Source organism: Rhea americana, unplaced genomic scaffold (genome assembly GCF_003343005.1).
Source record: "Rhea americana isolate MKP2758 unplaced genomic scaffold, rheAme1 scaffold_104, whole genome shotgun sequence".
Classification (NCBI taxonomy): domain Eukaryota; kingdom Metazoa; phylum Chordata; class Aves; order Rheiformes; family Rheidae; genus Rhea; species Rhea americana.
In genome coordinates this window covers 524,250-540,589 of record NW_028185084.1, presented here as the reverse complement: position 1 = coordinate 540,589, position 16,340 = coordinate 524,250, and the positions used below count along the sequence as shown (strand labels likewise).

General features: G+C 49.6%; 1 protein-coding gene across 1 annotated transcript in view; it reads right to left on the bottom strand.

Moving 5' to 3' along the window:
• Positions 1 to 6,584: 6,584 nt before the first annotated feature.
• The window catches only part of CNNM2 (cyclin and CBS domain divalent metal cation transport mediator 2), a 130,453-nt gene continuing 120,697 nt past the window's right edge, over positions 6,585 to 16,340 (bottom strand). The window contains exons 7-8 of the mRNA XM_085307677.1: positions 12,566 to 12,750; positions 6,585 to 10,310 (exon numbers count right to left, since the gene is read on the bottom strand). Coding sequence (XP_085163803.1) covers positions 10,101 to 10,310; positions 12,566 to 12,750 — 395 coding nt within the window. The 3' untranslated portion in view covers positions 6,585 to 10,100. The remainder of the gene's footprint in view (positions 10,311 to 12,565; positions 12,751 to 16,340) is intronic.

Here is a 16,340-nt window from a genome sequence, read left to right as displayed (position 1 = left end):
GCTGCCCTGGGATTTGCCGTGTTTAAATGTCATTTYGCCAAGCAGCAGCACTTGAATTTTTTTCAGCTTTAGCTCAGCAGCTGGGGCGGGCGCGCGGCTGCGGGAAGGGAGCCCGGGGGGCTCCTGCATTCCTGCGGCCAAAACAGTCGCCACAAATAGCTCATGCTCAGCCCAGGGCTATTTTGGACAGCAATGGGGAAACAACTCTTCAAGGCCAGAGCAATGGAAAATATTTGACCCTCCCTAGACGGTGGGAAAGCAGCAGGCAGAAGCTGGCGGCGACCCCCTCTCTGCTCACCGCGGGGGCCTCGCGCAGCTCTGCCCATCCTGTGGCAGCGCCGAGATGGGGCGGCGGTAGGAAAGCACCGAGCAAGAGCAAGGGCAGAGCCTCGTYGCCCAGGTGGCCGGGGGCACCACCGCGGCCCTGCTCACAGGCGGCCGCCTGGCCCACGCCGCACAACCACCCCGGGGCCTCGGTGGGGATGCGGGCGGCCGGGTCCTCCCTGGAGCTCACAGCGGCTGCGCCAAGCAAATCCCTTCGGGAAAGGCGCACAAGGCCGGCTCTGAGGGCGGCTATGGCAATGCCGGGCTGCGCAGGCAGCGCTGCCTCCGCGGTGCGCTGGGGCGGGGGGCAGTGGTAAACAACCGCGTTAGAAGAGGGCACCGAGACAGCACCGGCCCCACCGTGCCCAGGGAGCCCCATACCTGCGCGCTGGAGGTGCCGGCTCCGTCCTCGCAGGGGCACCGGCTCCGTCCTCGCAGGGGCACCGGCTCCATCCTCGCAGGGGCACCGGCTCCATCCTCGCAGGGGCACCGGCTCGCACGTCCTCGCTGCTGCTGCTGGCGGCTCCGGGAGAGCTGCAGGGCGGAGATGCCCCGGAGCGGAGCTCTGTCAGCACCGGCCGCCGCTCCTGCCCGCTGCCACGCTCTCACCGGCGCTGGGCCGGCCGCGTTTGGCTGTTTTGTCCTCCCCATCAGCGTGGGAGATGCCCCGCAGCACGACCTCGCCGCACAGAGGGGAGGGAGCTTTAAAAATACGCAGCCAGAGAAATGCCAAAGAGAGACAACAGAGAAGAAGGTGTAATCACCTGTCGGCAGCGCAGATCCAACAAATCCCTCTTTGCTCTGATTTTCAGGGCTGTTTTGGAAACGGCTGGTGTTAGCGGAAGTTGCAACCGAGCCCGAAACCTGCCCCAGCGCGGGCTGCGCCCTGGGGGAAGCCTCTTTCCCACGGACAGCCCGGGACCCTCCGCGGGGTCTGGCGCGTCCGGCAGCGCCGAGCGCCCGCTGCGAGGCGAGCGGAGGCCCCGGGCAGCCCAGCGGCTCCGCTGCAGGGCGGCGCTTCCCGTCCGCGTCTGCGGCAGGAGGCCCCGGGCTGCTGCCACCATCCTCTGCTCAGCCCCGGTGTCCCACGGCCGCCTCCGCGGCAGCCCCGGCCTCACCGCTCTTCCCAGAGTCTCTTCGCAGCCCGGAGCCAGCCCYGAAGCCGCCAATCTCGTTATTTTCACGTACCAAACCGCGCTCGCGCACCGCCTCGGCCGGGGCCGCAGCGGAGCGGGCGAAGTCGCTGCCACCGCGCAGAGCAGCCGCGGCCACCGGCCGCGTCCCCGTGGCGGAGCCCGGAGAGGCTCGCGCGCACCCTGGCAGGCCCACACGCTCCGGCCAGCCAGCCGGTGCTCCCACCTCCGGACAAACAGACRGGATGTAGAGGGAGAAGGTTGTAAATAAGGGATTTTTATTAGTGGAAGAAAAAAGAAAGACCGCTGCTGCTGAGGGAACACTTCAGAAAGTCAACTGCTGTCTGTCACCACCAACTTCCCAGCTATCCTCCCTGGCTCGAGCATTCACGACCCACCAAAGCAAAGAGCAAGACCTGGCTCTACGGGGAGCAGGATCTGGCCCCTTCCRCGGCTCTCGGCAACTAAAGCGGAGGTAGAAGACTGCTGCTGTGCCGACAGCGATTTCTGATCCGCTAAGATCACCAGCATCAGCCCCGTCACCCACACGCCAGAATCCGTCCCTTTGGAAACGGGGGGGAAGCATGGAGGAGGGAAAAATGCATAAACTGGAATGGTCAACAGAAAAAAAAAATCATCATTTATCTAAAAAGAATAGAAATAAACAAATGCTTTTAAACAAAATCACAAAATATACAAATAAATCTGGTACAAAATAAATAGGAAAGATTGGAAATCTACAACAAAATTGGAATAATTATAAAATTCATTTGTATGACAATCAGTATATGAAACGTATACACTTCATTCATGGATTTCAGTTGTGCTTATTCAGGTTTATGTACACAATTGGAAATACTGTAGTCAGAATACTACAACTCTGAAAACCCGCAGTAATGTACAATATGATACAATTACTAAAGACCAAATATGATGGAAAGTAAGACACAGCGAAGAGACCTAGGACTGGCAGCGCAACCTAAAGAAGCTGGGTGGGTTCACATAGCCACGGAAACGCGTTTAAACCGCAAAGCTTCTGAACGCAGGGGGAAAAAATAAAGGTTTCACGACTGGAAGTCAGGAAAAGATTCTGCACAGGCTTCGATATAGGTACAGGTTTTCCAGGAAAGGATTAAATACAGGAGAAAGGTTTGGGTTTAGAGACTGCTGGTTGCAGAGAACCAGCTGTTCATGGCTTCCACGTGACACAGGGCCGTACGCTCAAGTATTTGGGTTTTCAGGTTCAACGTATTTGRCATCTGGATGCCTGCCCCGTGATTCAGTTATCCAGCTTTGATCTTCAGCTCTGTGTGTTGGGGGTYGGCGGGAACCCACAAAACAAAAAACCCACCCAACAGCCTCGCGGTTCCCCCAGCAGGGCCCACCCCAACCTGCTCGCGAGCCACCCTCCTGCCCGGCAGCTCGAGACCACAGACCAAAAGCGGTCGGGTCGTTGGCGCTGGGGGTCCTGATGGGTTTCTGCTCTCCAGATTTCACACCGAGTCGGCAGGGAAGGCAAAGGAAAGCAAGTCCTTGAGCAACGGACTTGCRAAGAGCGAAGACGGGACTGGGGCAGCGTCGCCCAGTCCTGGCCGGCAGCCCGCGGGGCGGCTGCACGGTGCCCTCCCGCCTTCCCGCGAGCTCAGCCAAACCCCAGCGAGAACAGGAGCGAAACRGGTATCGCCAAGGCAAGAGCAGCAGTCACAGAAAGCTGCTTTCCCAAGTCAAAGCCAGTACGAGGCAGGACCGCGTACCCTAGAGCAAAATCCACCGGCCAAACCCGCTCTGCGGGGACCTGAGGCATCAGACGGGGCGGCACAGCCACTCTGTGACTTCTGGGAACAGAGGAGTTGGCCGGGAGCCTCCTCCACGCTCCCGTATTCATCTTTGGATGAGTCCACAAGGCATTCGTTCAATATTGGCACTTGCAGCTGGAGGCCGACAATCCAGCCTACCGGTCCGAGACCTACCGCTTTCTCACATGAATTTGGAAGGATTTAGTACAACTGTGATGCCCAGAGGGTAAAATCCTCCTTGAAGTTCTGCAGTCTCACAGCTGCCAAACTGCGATGCCGGACAGCTCCACCAAGCACTAAATGTTGGGACAAGTCCTTCCTCCCCRACAAACACTGCAACCAGCTTCCCTTCAGTCTCTGCTGCTTGGAGAAGGAGAAATGACCAYGGAGCCACGGACCCGAGCCCATCGACCGCTCCTCCTGAGCACCAGAGCTGCCTGCAGCCTCCGCGCGTTTCAGGCACTTCTTGGGGCCTCTGACTCGCAATAGCCTACGAACCTCAAAGCCAGACTCTGCAACAGGCGGTTCCTTCTGAGGACGGCTACRCCTCTCTCCTTCTGGGGGAAGGATTAAACCTCAAGCACTTCGGTGACCAGAAGCTGGGTGCCGGCACTGGAAGGGTGGGAGCAGCCGGGCGCTCTGCTCTGCCGGATTCCAGCTATCGGCTCTGCTCAAAGGAGAGCAGGGCCCAAGGGAAAAAAGTCTTAGGAGAGATCACAAAACRATTTTTCAGCTGGAGACAGAAAAGCAGCAGCAGCTTTGAGTACCTTATCGCCAAGGTGCGGAAGCATCACTGAGTCCGACCTGAGCACAATGAGGAMACCAGGAAAGTCACTCTGCAGAGTCTGGTGCTCCTGACCCGTGAAACACCTCCCTCGGCCATCCGTACCGCACGAGGGGCTGGAGGCAGCTTTCCAGCACCCCCTTCCCTTCCCTGCGATGCAGGGAAAGGGGCTGAGCTAACCCGGCACCTCGTGCTGCTTCCTAGGGAGCGCTCTGGCTCCCCAGGTCCAGCTTCCAGCTCTTAACATAAGAGAGCAGCAAACATGCAACACCCGACCGAGAAGTTCAACCGTACCGCTTAGGACCTGCGGCGATAGCGTCCCCTGACTCGGACACGGCCTCAGGGACGCTGCAGAGAAACTAAAGGAGCAGCAGCACGACGTAGCGYGAAGCCAGCCTCCAGGAGGAGAGCAGGGCACCGAGCAGGATTATTTGGGGGTGGGGGTCTGCGGGAAGCCAGGGCATGTTTCGGGTTCCTCCGTGCCGCGCTCCACTAACGGAGTCTGTGCTGCCAACTCATGCTCTCCTCTAAGCTGCGAGAAGATGCCCGGCCCTTGGTCACACGCGTTAGGCTTGTCACCTCACTGCTCGACCAAAACAACCCTCAGCATCCACGGACCAGGTACTTCTTTGGGTCTGTTTAAAGCCGCAGCGTAGAGCCAGGGCAGCGAGAAGGGCAGCCAGCCTGGGTCTGCATCACCCAGAGCCTTTCAGCACCTGCTGGTTTTCTGCCCTGGGCCAGCTCTGCACCTCAAAGCTCACAGCACTGGTGCAGGAACACCTCATCGCTGGCCAGCCACCTTGGGACCAAGTCTCAAGTTAGCATCACACCAAGAGAAACTCTTTACAGCATCATTCCCCTCCCCGCCCAGCCCCAGTTTTCTACTGGTAATCCAGACACTGGATAACGTGACAACTGGTACACCGGTACTAGTTTTAAAACCACAGATGTGTGTATTAGATATCATATAAAATATGGTACATCTTTCAGGTGGGAATGATTTCTATAGAAACTCTATTTCAGCACAAGGAAGATGCACGTCCCAAGTGGTCCCGGAGAACACGGCTCTACKCCCCGCTACGCACGGTACTTACACAGGATGCTTGCGAGGAGACGGCGCTGCTCTTTGCCGTCCCCACCCCAGCGCCCCCTCGGCTGAGCTCTGCGGAGATCACAGGAAGCAGCACTGCTGCCCGAGCAGCCCTTCGCACACGGCTGCCTCTTTGGTTTTCTTTCCTCTGAGCTGATTTGAGCCCTACATCACCGCTGCCAAAATCACAACCCCACCTGTGCAGGGCCCTGATGGCTGAGAAGCAGCAACAGCAACTCGCCCTGCTTCCCCCGAGCCCTCTCTGGGCCTGAGGCGAGTGCAAAGAGCCATATCCTGAGACTCCTATTCTTGCCAGCTCCAACTGCACAAAAAGGCACTTAAAGAAAAGGAGAAGGAAAAAAAAAAACTTGCAGTAAGGAAAAAAGGGAATATAAGTCTAGGAAAACAGAGGAGGAATGGACCATGGAGAACAACACTGAACAAGCAGCTGAAACCTCTTTAAATGGAGCCCAAGACCAGCAAGCCTTGCTCCCAGCATGTCCCCAGGTGTAACCAATTCCCACCCACCACGGGGGTGCAGCTTTCCTCTCCAACAGCTGAAATACTCCCAAACTTGGCTCACTTTACTCCTTCAAGGACAAGTAACAGTAGTGTGAGCCTGAGAAAGGATGAGCCCGTGTGAGGAGCACAACCACTGCCGGCTGCAGCTAGCCCAGGCTTCAGCTGCTCCATGCCAGCTCACCACACTGGTTGGCCTGGGGCAGGAGCAGGTGTGCACCGGGCAGAAGGAGCACGGGAGAGAGCTATACGTGAATAAAGGTCTGGGGCAGGAGGGGGAAGACTTGCCCCATGCGGCTCTATTAGGCCTAACTGGAGGCTCTCCCYACCATGCCAGCTTTCGAGGTTCCCCCACTTCCTCAGCCAGCCCTGYGCTACACCATGGCTCACACCCTACCTCTCTGCTGACATTCCTCATCCGGACCTTCACCCTGCTTGGGGCTACCCCGGTCCTGAGCTCTTCTGGGACAAAGGCCTTCAACTGCACGTGGATTTTAGGGGGTAGACAAATAGTGAACAAAATAACAAGCACTTTGTAAACCCTGGATGCTCTGAGCTTGGGATTTACGGAGAAGACAATGTTGGTTTGCTAAGCTCCCCCTGAGCCCCTCTCCACTCAGAGCTAGCGTGCTTCGTATGATCTCCATGTCACCAGAGCCAGTCTTGTTTGGAGAAAGATTCTCACTGGAAAGCAAGAACATTCCTTCACTCTTTACAAAGGTTTGGCAATACACACAATTAAAAAAAAAATAAATCATAGTAACAACAGATTYAGGTTCATTTCATTTAAAGGAAATTCAACCAACAGGAGTGTAAAAGTTATAATTCACAGTTATGCATTTAAGATATTAGTGTTGAAAACCTCACTTCAAAGAACTTTTGTGCAAAATTGTATTGACAGTAGAAACCATGGCTAGATGGCCTCCCACCCCACCCCTCTAAGCCAGGTCATCTGCGCCTCTGCCTGTTCCTGGAGGCAGATGGACAAGGTGAACAACAAAGGCAACARGAGCTGACAAACGAAGATGCAGTATCCCTCCTACGAGTCAAAACCTTGCCAAGGTCTGAGGTCAAGTCCAGCGATTCCCAAAGCCATCGGCAGGTGCCCTGTACCGCAGCACCGACTGCCAGCTCTGCCACGTGTACACGTGGCACTGTGGCACAAAATCCAGCATCGGCGCCCACCTGAATGCAGGCAGGCAGCCAGCAAGCCCGAGAAACCAGACCTGCTGTGATAGGACACGTCCTGCACCAGTACGGACGCAGAAGCCACGGCGCTTCCCTCACTGTAGGGAAAGCCAAGACTCTGCATTGGCAAACACTGTCCTGAGTCTCAGCAGCAATCCTGAGCCAGGCACAGGGCTCCTCTACTTATGTCGGTTCCCAGCACAAGGGCTGGGAACCCCTTCCATCTGTTAAACAGTAAAACTGTAAATACCCTGAGAACAGGGAGACTGGATTTTTCCCCTCTGTGGAGAGGACCATGCCCTGCTCTTCAAGCTAATTAGTAGCAGCAGCTCCTAACCCCTCTGGGTCAGGTACATATTTTCCACATGAAATACATCTATAATCAAACTATTTTTATGGAAATTATTTCATTTTCCATTACTGGAACCGTACAAATGACAAAAAACAGTCATGCAAAAATTGCCTGCAAATTTTAGAACAGTGCAGCATGGGCAGAAGCAGGAGGTATTTGCTTTGGGATCACATGGCTTTGGTTGGAAAAATAGGCTTTCTTTTTTTTTCTTTTTTTTTCTTTTTTTTTTTTAATGGAAACAGACACTAAAACAAATCCACAACCTGACATAACAAGCACAAGTAAGATCGAGCAAGCAACCTCAGTCCCAGAGTGAGGAAGCTGCCTTGACTTCAGCCTTCCTTTCTTTGGCAGGGTCGACAAGACGGATACTGCATCTCAGGTTCACCACCACGTCAAGCATTTTGAATAGACTTTTACATTCAGCAACACTAGATAAAACGTGGGGAGACAAGTCACTCGCCCCACCAGGACAAGCACAGTAACATCTCACCGCTTTGCTCTGTGAGAAAGGTGCAATACTTGCAGCTCTCCAGGAAGGAGCCGGGCTGAGATCAGCCTGGGCTGATGCTGAGCCATGGTAATCTCAGGCTGCTGCAGGCAGCCAGGGGTGGACGTGGTGGGCCGGTGCCGCCAGGGGCATGTCAGAGCAAGGCTGGAGACTGAGGAAACCCTTTTAGGTGGGAAAAGCCGTGATTCGAAAAAGTGAACAGATGTTGAACATGAGAGTGARGTTTGGGGGCCTGGTCTCCTTATCACTCAACGCACATAGGAGACACCGTGGAATTTCTATGCCCCCTTGTGGGAACGTTACCCTTRCAGCTGCTGCCCCTTCCAAGAAAGGGAGCGCATCTTTCCCGCGCCGGCGCTCCCAGGGAGCGGGCCTGCAGGATCCGTCTGTGGCTGCATGCAGAGAGGAGAGCAAAAATCAGGGCTGCTTCYCGAAGCCGAGAGAGCGCAAAAGCGAGACACGCGCACACAAGATCTGCCCTAAAGCCACACACTCCGATTTCCTGCAGGGAGCAACTGCAGCAAAATATTGCACCTTTCCAGGAAACACTTGCAAAGACACAGCACAGGAACGCACAGGCAAGTGCCTGCCCTGAACAGAGAGCAGGAGAGATGTGGGGCAGGACACACTGCAGTTGCATTTGGGACTGGGGGGTTCTTGGAGGGTCRGATGAGATTATCTGAGTGTAAAGAAAGGAAGAGAAATGCTACCYAACCAAAGCCATGGAACAGTCTTGAACTAGACATCGCAAATGCCTCATTCGTTCTTCTCTCCAGAACCTAATGCTGAGGGCAACGTTCCCATTTTGTTTAGACAACYCTGACATGGGAGACGATCGGGAGAGGGGGGACCTTTTTGTTGTTCGTGGACCCAGCTGGGACTTAAAGTCCATTTGAGGGAGTGGGGAATGCCAAGGTGTGATGCACAACCGCCACGGGGTAGGTCTCTCTTGCACCCAGTCCACATGCTGGTTTTCAGRCTGCAGGAATTGCTTTCTGCTGCTTGACACTGGCTGTCCTGCACTAAGAGCAGCCTGGTGGGAGGCTCTCTGTTCGACTACCACGGTAATCTCTAAAATGGCTGTTAAAAGGAGAGAGAGAGAGAGAGAGAAGGAAATACACTGAATCTTCTCAAAGGAAGGAATGTGGCTGGGAACAGCCTGGAAGTGAACCTCTCCGAATCCCTGAAGTGCAATACACTCGCATCTGGAAAGTTGTATCAGTTCTTGGAGAGGACAGGATGGTCCCGACTCCTCCGCAGAGCCCATCCTTGCACTGGCAGAGGTTTACTGTCACCTGGAGGATGTACTTTGGGCATTACTGTAGCAGCATCTTTTCCGTTAACACTAGATATTTAAGGAGGGAAACAGGGACCGTTGTTCTCTCTGTTACTTAAGAAAGACTGTGAGTCTGCTGTGGCCAAGTTAGCGGCGCACAGACTATCACGGCATGGGGCTATTTAAAGTTTGTCATTTTGGGGTGCACAGAGTTAACTTAATGATGTAATTCTCAGGAACATCAAAGGAAAATCCCTCAGTTACACCACTACGGAAAACTGCCCCTGCTTTCATTTCCCAAGACTGCCATTTTGCTAATTAATCCCTTCCCCCCAGTATCATCATCAACATACACAAAGTTTTTGGAGGTTACAAAGCTARGTGTAACAACACTTTTGTATGTTTTGCAAAGAAACCTTCTGCAATTTGAGAGATCATTACATACCAAAATAACCACTCCTTCCCTGAAACTTAACTGGAAGAATGCAATGATACTCATCCCTTGACCCTCCAGGTGGCCCAAACCAGAGGTTCCTTGAAGCTTGCTCATTCTTAGGAGACAAACACATACAAGTACCGGTTACTAACTTCTTCAACAGGGCAACAAAAAGAACCAGAGAGGGGTGAAAAGAGGTCTAAGAACATTGAAGCCAATTTACAAAACCACGACAGAGCTTACTTCAGGTTGGGGAGGGACAGAAACAATTTAAAACTCTGCAAAATACTTTTTAAAAACATGATCTCTCTTGAAAAAATAATCGGAGCAGTTTTTAAACTTCTCCATATGTGTTTGAGGAGGAAAAACCCAACAAGGGTGCAAAATACAGATAAAAAATAAACATGATTCTACTCTGCGAGAAGTATTTTCATCGTTCTCAAGGGTGGCTCACCATTCCCAAAGTACRCTTGGGGCTTTAGTCTCTCTATCTTGCTCTTTGCTCCTTTCTTCCTGTTTCTTCCTCTTCTGCTCCCAGAATGGACGCAAAAGTCTTTGGTCTCAGAACACTGGATGCAGCACAGTGTTGCAAGCACATACTAACGGTGTTCACACTCAAGGAGGAGGCAGGAAAGAGCGAGGACTGGTCCTGCTGAGGAGATGGGATGGGTGGGTTGTGGGGACTCAGCTCCTAGATGGCTCCTTCACTGTGCATACTGTGGTTGGGCTTGTTGTGAGTCACACAGTTTTGTTCGTTCAGCAGGTTTGCTGTCTCATCCGGCAAACCGTCATGCAGCTCCGTAAGAGTCAGTTCGATTTTAGTGTTTTCACTGTCCGAGGACTGAGGTGTTTTGTCCATCCGGGATGCCATCAGGGCATTTTGGTACTGCTGTCTTGAGATCTGCTCCAAGTGCAGGAGGAAGGAACAAAAACAGACAGTCACGCTTTTGACTCCTGCATGGGACACCTTAAGAAAATGAAGTCCCCCTCCCCTTCCAGATGGCCACGATTAAACTCCTGTTTACCTGGGATCAGCTCCACTTCTACAAAACATCCCTGTGCTTTGCAAGCCTAGGACATCCCAACTCAGYGACACGGTATGGTGACATTTCCACAGACAGGGTGGAAGCGCAGAGCTATGCAATCACCATGCTGTTCAAAGGCAGGGACTTATTCCTGTGCAGATATTTTTAAATCAAATCTCCATTTCCTTCTAATCATGCACATTTTTAGGGCTGGAATCAGAGTTCAGTGAAGTCCTYCTTCCAACTTCAGTGAGCTCCAAGCAAGGTTCTGAGTGTCTCCATAGAGCCAGAGGGAAAGAGCTCTACTGCTCTGGTCTAGGCCAGCAAATGCAGCAGCACCTAGATCCTTGTTCTCATACATAAAGCATYGGATTCTGGTGAAGACTGGAATCTCCATAGAGATGAGATCGAATTAGCTACCCATAAAGTCTTCAACTGGTCTCTCTGAGAGCTATCTGCACTCAGCAGAGGAGTTGTAACGGCAGCTTGTTAACACTGCCTGTGATGCCTCAGAGGCCGAGAAGCCCATAGTCCCCTATGGGACTGACTATGGTGGTAGAGGGGGGAATTCCTCCTGAACCAGCGGTGTACACTCCTCTGGGTTAGCCAGGACCCAGTCCTTCACAGCCAGGACACRCAGCAGGATGTACATGCACCACATGCACCAGCAGCCCCACGTGCTAGAAGAGCAGCAGGTCACCTCAACAGGCAGGAAGATGTAAGAGGTTAAGCAAGTCTTTTAGAAAACTGTAAGCTTCAGTAGCAACACAGCAGAAGGACTAGAAATKGAGATATTCAGAGGGACCAAGTCACAGCTTCCAAAGCAAAATCCAAACATGCACAAGCAGGTCACAGCCCTGGCTTACAAGGTATTAATTGAACAAATGCCCATGTGGCACAATGAAAACACTGATGTTGAATACTCTATCCTATGTATGAAGCAGTGATACAAAAAGAGGTGTTCAAGTCTGATTGCAGAGACACCAGACACAGTTTAGCACTCATTAGCCTCCGTATGAACACGGTGAGAGCTGGAAGGACTCCACATAAACCAGCATAAGATGAGCAGCTGCTCTGTACAGCAGATAGGCCGTTCAAATCTGTAGCAAGACTTGGTAATCAGCTCTAGACCAGCTTGCCCAGTAATAAAAATACACTGGTTTAAACCTCAAAGACTTGAATCATCAACCAGTACATTTGCATTTGTCAAATTCTGAACATAAGACTGTACTCTCTTTTTAAAATTTGGCTCCCTGTAGATACAGAACAATCTATTTAGTATTCCAGGATTTCTACTCTATTCCACGTATTTTTAATATTGAATTAACTTTGACAGAAGTTGAGTTCACAGATCATTTGAGTTGCATACAAAGACATGCACTTTCCTTAAGAAAGGCATCAAGGTCAATCTCTGGCCATAGGACGTCAGCTTCCCTGGACTCCCAGCTGGGCTGGAATCACTGCCAGCATTAGCTGTTTCTCATCTCAGCTTGCTTTCCTCATCCCACAGGACTCACACACATTTCAGCGTGGGATGCACCATGCTGGGGGACAGAGCTGTATTCATGCAGCAACTCACTGTATTATGAGACATGAGCCTAATATGTGAAGTTAAAATAAAGATAAATGTCCAAGACTTCTCCAAGTAGAAGAAGGATGACAAGTCGGAAAGTAAGATCAAGAACCCCAAACTGAAACCAAAATCAGAAGTGAATAAAAACTGCATCCAACACAAAATATCTCATCCTTTAGGAAATGACACTGTCAGCTAATGAAAGGTTTCCATTTTGAATGGCTCCAAAGACTTCACAAGGATACATCTCTCATGACTAAAAGCACCGAAAGGGTTTTTCCTATGAATTTTCCTCAGAGGACCTGTAACCCAGGAACTCATGTGATCAACCTACTTACAGTCCTAAAGGAGAGGAACACGGAAGAGAGAAACCAATGGACAGCAGATATTTAGAAAAAGTAATTTGTTGCAGTGATTTTTAAAAGGGCTGCTGCTTTCATAGTCCTATCTACTCACAGTGCTAGAGAGCAACCCCTACAGGAACTTCCCTTCCCCAGGCTCTCCATCCTACCATTTAAGTTCAGCTTTTCCGCAGGGCGTTACCAGTTCTTTTCCTACCTTGACAAACTGAATGTCTGTGAGTGCTTTCACTGAGTAGTCCGGGACATACACCTGGAGGAAAGACGCATTCAGTTGGTTGTTGCTGCTCCCTAACGTTGGCGTCACTGCATCGATGCGATCACTTCGGTTTAAAGAGTCTGAGTGATTCAAGCCACAGGGCCGAGGTGGAGACTTGTTTTCAGCTGAGAAACAGGCAAGAGGGAGAGAATTCTTAAATTAAGGAGAAAATTGTTTAAAGACACCAGTTTCAAAGGGACTTAATAAATCATGATGTAATACAGAAGATCTGCAAATACTTAATCTACTTAAAACAAGACATGCAACTCAATGACCAAATTACCCTGAGAAAAGTACAGTTTGAATCCAGAGATGTTAGCTGACATCRAATACAGTTTGAACACACCTGGTTTTATTTGTACTACAATGAGTAAGGCACTGTGCACAGTTGGTCACAGTGTTTCAGCTGCTGCATGGTAATTGCCAGAGAAAGATAACTTCCCAAGGCTTTCTAACAGGAGCTTTTGATTGTCAGACCATGCTTAATAGATTTCTTTTTTTTATAATTTATAATCATATCCCCAGTACAAGACCTATCATCTACAGATTCAGTCCTAGCTAATCTTTATCCTCATTAAACATCTTCTCCATCTGGTACCTGTATCTACTACCTTGTTTTCTGGGTTAGACCAGACACATTTTCAAAAGAGTAAGAATGGTGAGTGACAGTCCTCACTGGACCAACGTGTCCCTTGCGCAGTCCACATGATAATTATTTCAATAATGTTTCCTCTAMTATCTGTCAGTGCTTGAAACCTGAAAGATGGAAAACTCAACAAAGGTGAGCAAGCTCCATCTGGTACATGCTAGCCAGCAAAACAGAGAAAACAGCTTACAGAGAAAAACGTGTGTCCAGGAAAGCTATGGACAATAAAGGAGTAGAACTAGAGACATCGTTTTCAATCGTTGCCCTGTAAGCACTGCTGGGTTTCACTTGCCAACTGAAATCTTGCAGCTATCCAGAGGAGGCCACAGTTTTTCTAACGTAAATGTGCTTTCAGCAAGCTACAAACATTTTGCATCCCTAGCTTCTGCCCACGCAGCAGCCCAGAAGGACAGCAGGGCAGGCAGAAAYGCATCCCAAGCCTTTCTACAGATGGGCTTCTCTTGGATGCACATATAGCRCACACCGGTTGAAAGAATCATCTTTGGGACTGGTGAAGTTTTGGACATTACTGCAGTTACGTTTCGTCCGTCCAGCTCATACTGAAACTTGATGTAAGCTATACTACTCACTGTGTGATCCACATTCTCAATGGAAGGATCATTTTCATATAATCTTTAAATACAAAGCCTCTTTGAGCAAGTCAGCAACAGCATCCTTGCAAGCTTTTCAACTTCTTTTTGGGTGACTTATCAATGTTGAAACTTAGATTAAAAAAAAACAACAACAACAACACACCCTCCCCAAACAACCCTACCCATGTCACTTAATCACTATAAACATAATTGTTCCTTGCCAAATGGACACAGCCTATTCTACATCCAGTCTTCCCTAATCTTAACATTTAYGTGATTCTAGATACATGACAGAATTGCCCTACTTTTTATTTCTCACTTATGATTCATCTGAGGTCTTCTTTCCTTCAATTTCTATTAAAAAAAAAAAAGAAAAAAGCTAGTGGAAAAATACAGGTTCTGACAACTTGGCATTTCTACACTATGAGGAATTAGTGCCAGTCCCTCTGGTAACACCAAGTACAGGCTTAGACGCAAGCACTMGGAGCTCTATCTTCTCCCTCGATACCAACTAGCCATCTGGAAAGCCACAGCAGGCTGCAAGAGCTGCTGCCAGCAACCAAGCCTCTACTTGCACACCAGGCTTGAAACGTGCTCCCAACCAAAGATGCTGTAATTCTCACTGGAGAAAAAATAAGCGTGAAGACCGAATGAATTTGTGTCGTCTTTCCTGCTTGCATACACAAAATAAGGCTCTGTGTGACAAGCATYGCTGCTGCTTGGGATGAAGATTTCCAACTGAAACAGCTTTACATTCGCCTGACTCGGATCTGCACTCTCTCTTCGCCAGAGGCCCTATAGTACATAACTAATAAAAACAAAGAAGGACAGAGAGCAACATGATAAAGCTTGTTAAAGAAAGCAAGGGACAGATGGAATGAAAGGACAGAAAGAATGACAACAGGAAATCTGAGGGAAAGGACATCACTTCTGGACCTACGTGCAAGTCAGGAAGGGAGAAGTTGTTTAACGAAGGAGGTTGGCTGCAGAAAGAGCAGAAAGCACAAAGAAAACCAGGCAGGTCCACGCTGGCAGAACAGCGCCCTGCCAGTCCCCTAGCAGGCCTGCTCAGACCTGGACAGATCTTTTCTACCTGAGTTTTCCCATATTCCTCAACTTGCTATACACGGGATAAAGAGGACAAACCACATGACAAACATCAGTACAACCATGCTACGTATTTTGGGTTAAACAGCAGAGTCCTTTTTAGAAGGACCCAGCAGAAGGTCCAAGTTTCACCAAAGCTGGTACCACATGCAAGCTGATGTTCACCTACTGCAACCATTGCCATGGTGATCAGGGTTACTATATCAGTTTCTCCCAAATAAGATAGTCTTCCCATTATTACTCTCCAAATTCATTTTTGGGGGGTTGAGGAGAAAAAAAATGCTAGGAAAATACGCTTGGCATTTATATTGGAAACAATCCGCATGTGCAAGGTGTACACTTCCTCTGTAGAATGGAAAAGGGAAAAAAAAAGGACCTGGCAAAACGAAAGAACCAGGCTAAAAAAGATAATTAAAGCTGCTGAGTTTAAAAGAAAGTCATTAGATACTTTAATTAAAAAAAGATTAAATTTCTCCCCCTTCTTTCAAGTTTAGCAGCAGGAAAGTTTAATAGGGCATGAAAAAAATCCCCTGCAGGGCAACAACCTGTAGTTTGGTTGGAATGTGCATAAGATCAATTTAAGGACTGACGGTGAAATACAGTTTCAAAATTGAAAAAGGAAGAGAGGAAAAAATACAGGCAGCAGATGGTGAAAGTTTACAAAATGTACAATATGTACTAATGTTTAGGCGTTGTTTCACTTAAATATGCATCTAATTATCTTATTTGTTTTTAGGTCCAGGAAGACACATTCATCCGAAAATGATAACTTCAAAAGGAAGAAATATGTTCGGCGTGGTACAAACTGTTTTAGGATTCTGCAGTTCCCGTATACTTTCTTGAGTGGTTTCCGTTTTTCCCAACTCCGCTGTGCATGCGCAGTGTCTGCAAAGCTCAGTTCTTGGCCCTTCCACATTTCCAACYGTTCAATCGCATCTTGATAGAGCTCATTTTGGCCCAGTTTGTTCTCTCTTTGGTGTGACCTTTCTAAAGGGGCTTTCTGTGTCAATCAACTCAACTGTTCAGCAGGAAACATCCTAAGCAAAACATGAAACCAAAAAACTCCCCAGAAGCTTCTACACCTTCTTGCATATTCCATTACAAATCTRTTCTCTCTGTAAATCACTGTGCAGGTCCATGGCATTAACCTCAYTGAAAGAAAATTCGAAGTTTTTGATCATTTGAAATGACCAGACTGCACACAAGYTGTAGAATTTAACACCTGTTTGAATATAAAAAGCCTTTTATTAAACCAGTTCTTCCTTCATGGCAGTTTGACAGCAGACATTTGCTTCTGTTAAATGCATTTTCTTCAGAAATTTTAAAGAACTTTTAAACCTCGGTTTGGGGGAGGATATCTTCCTTTAAA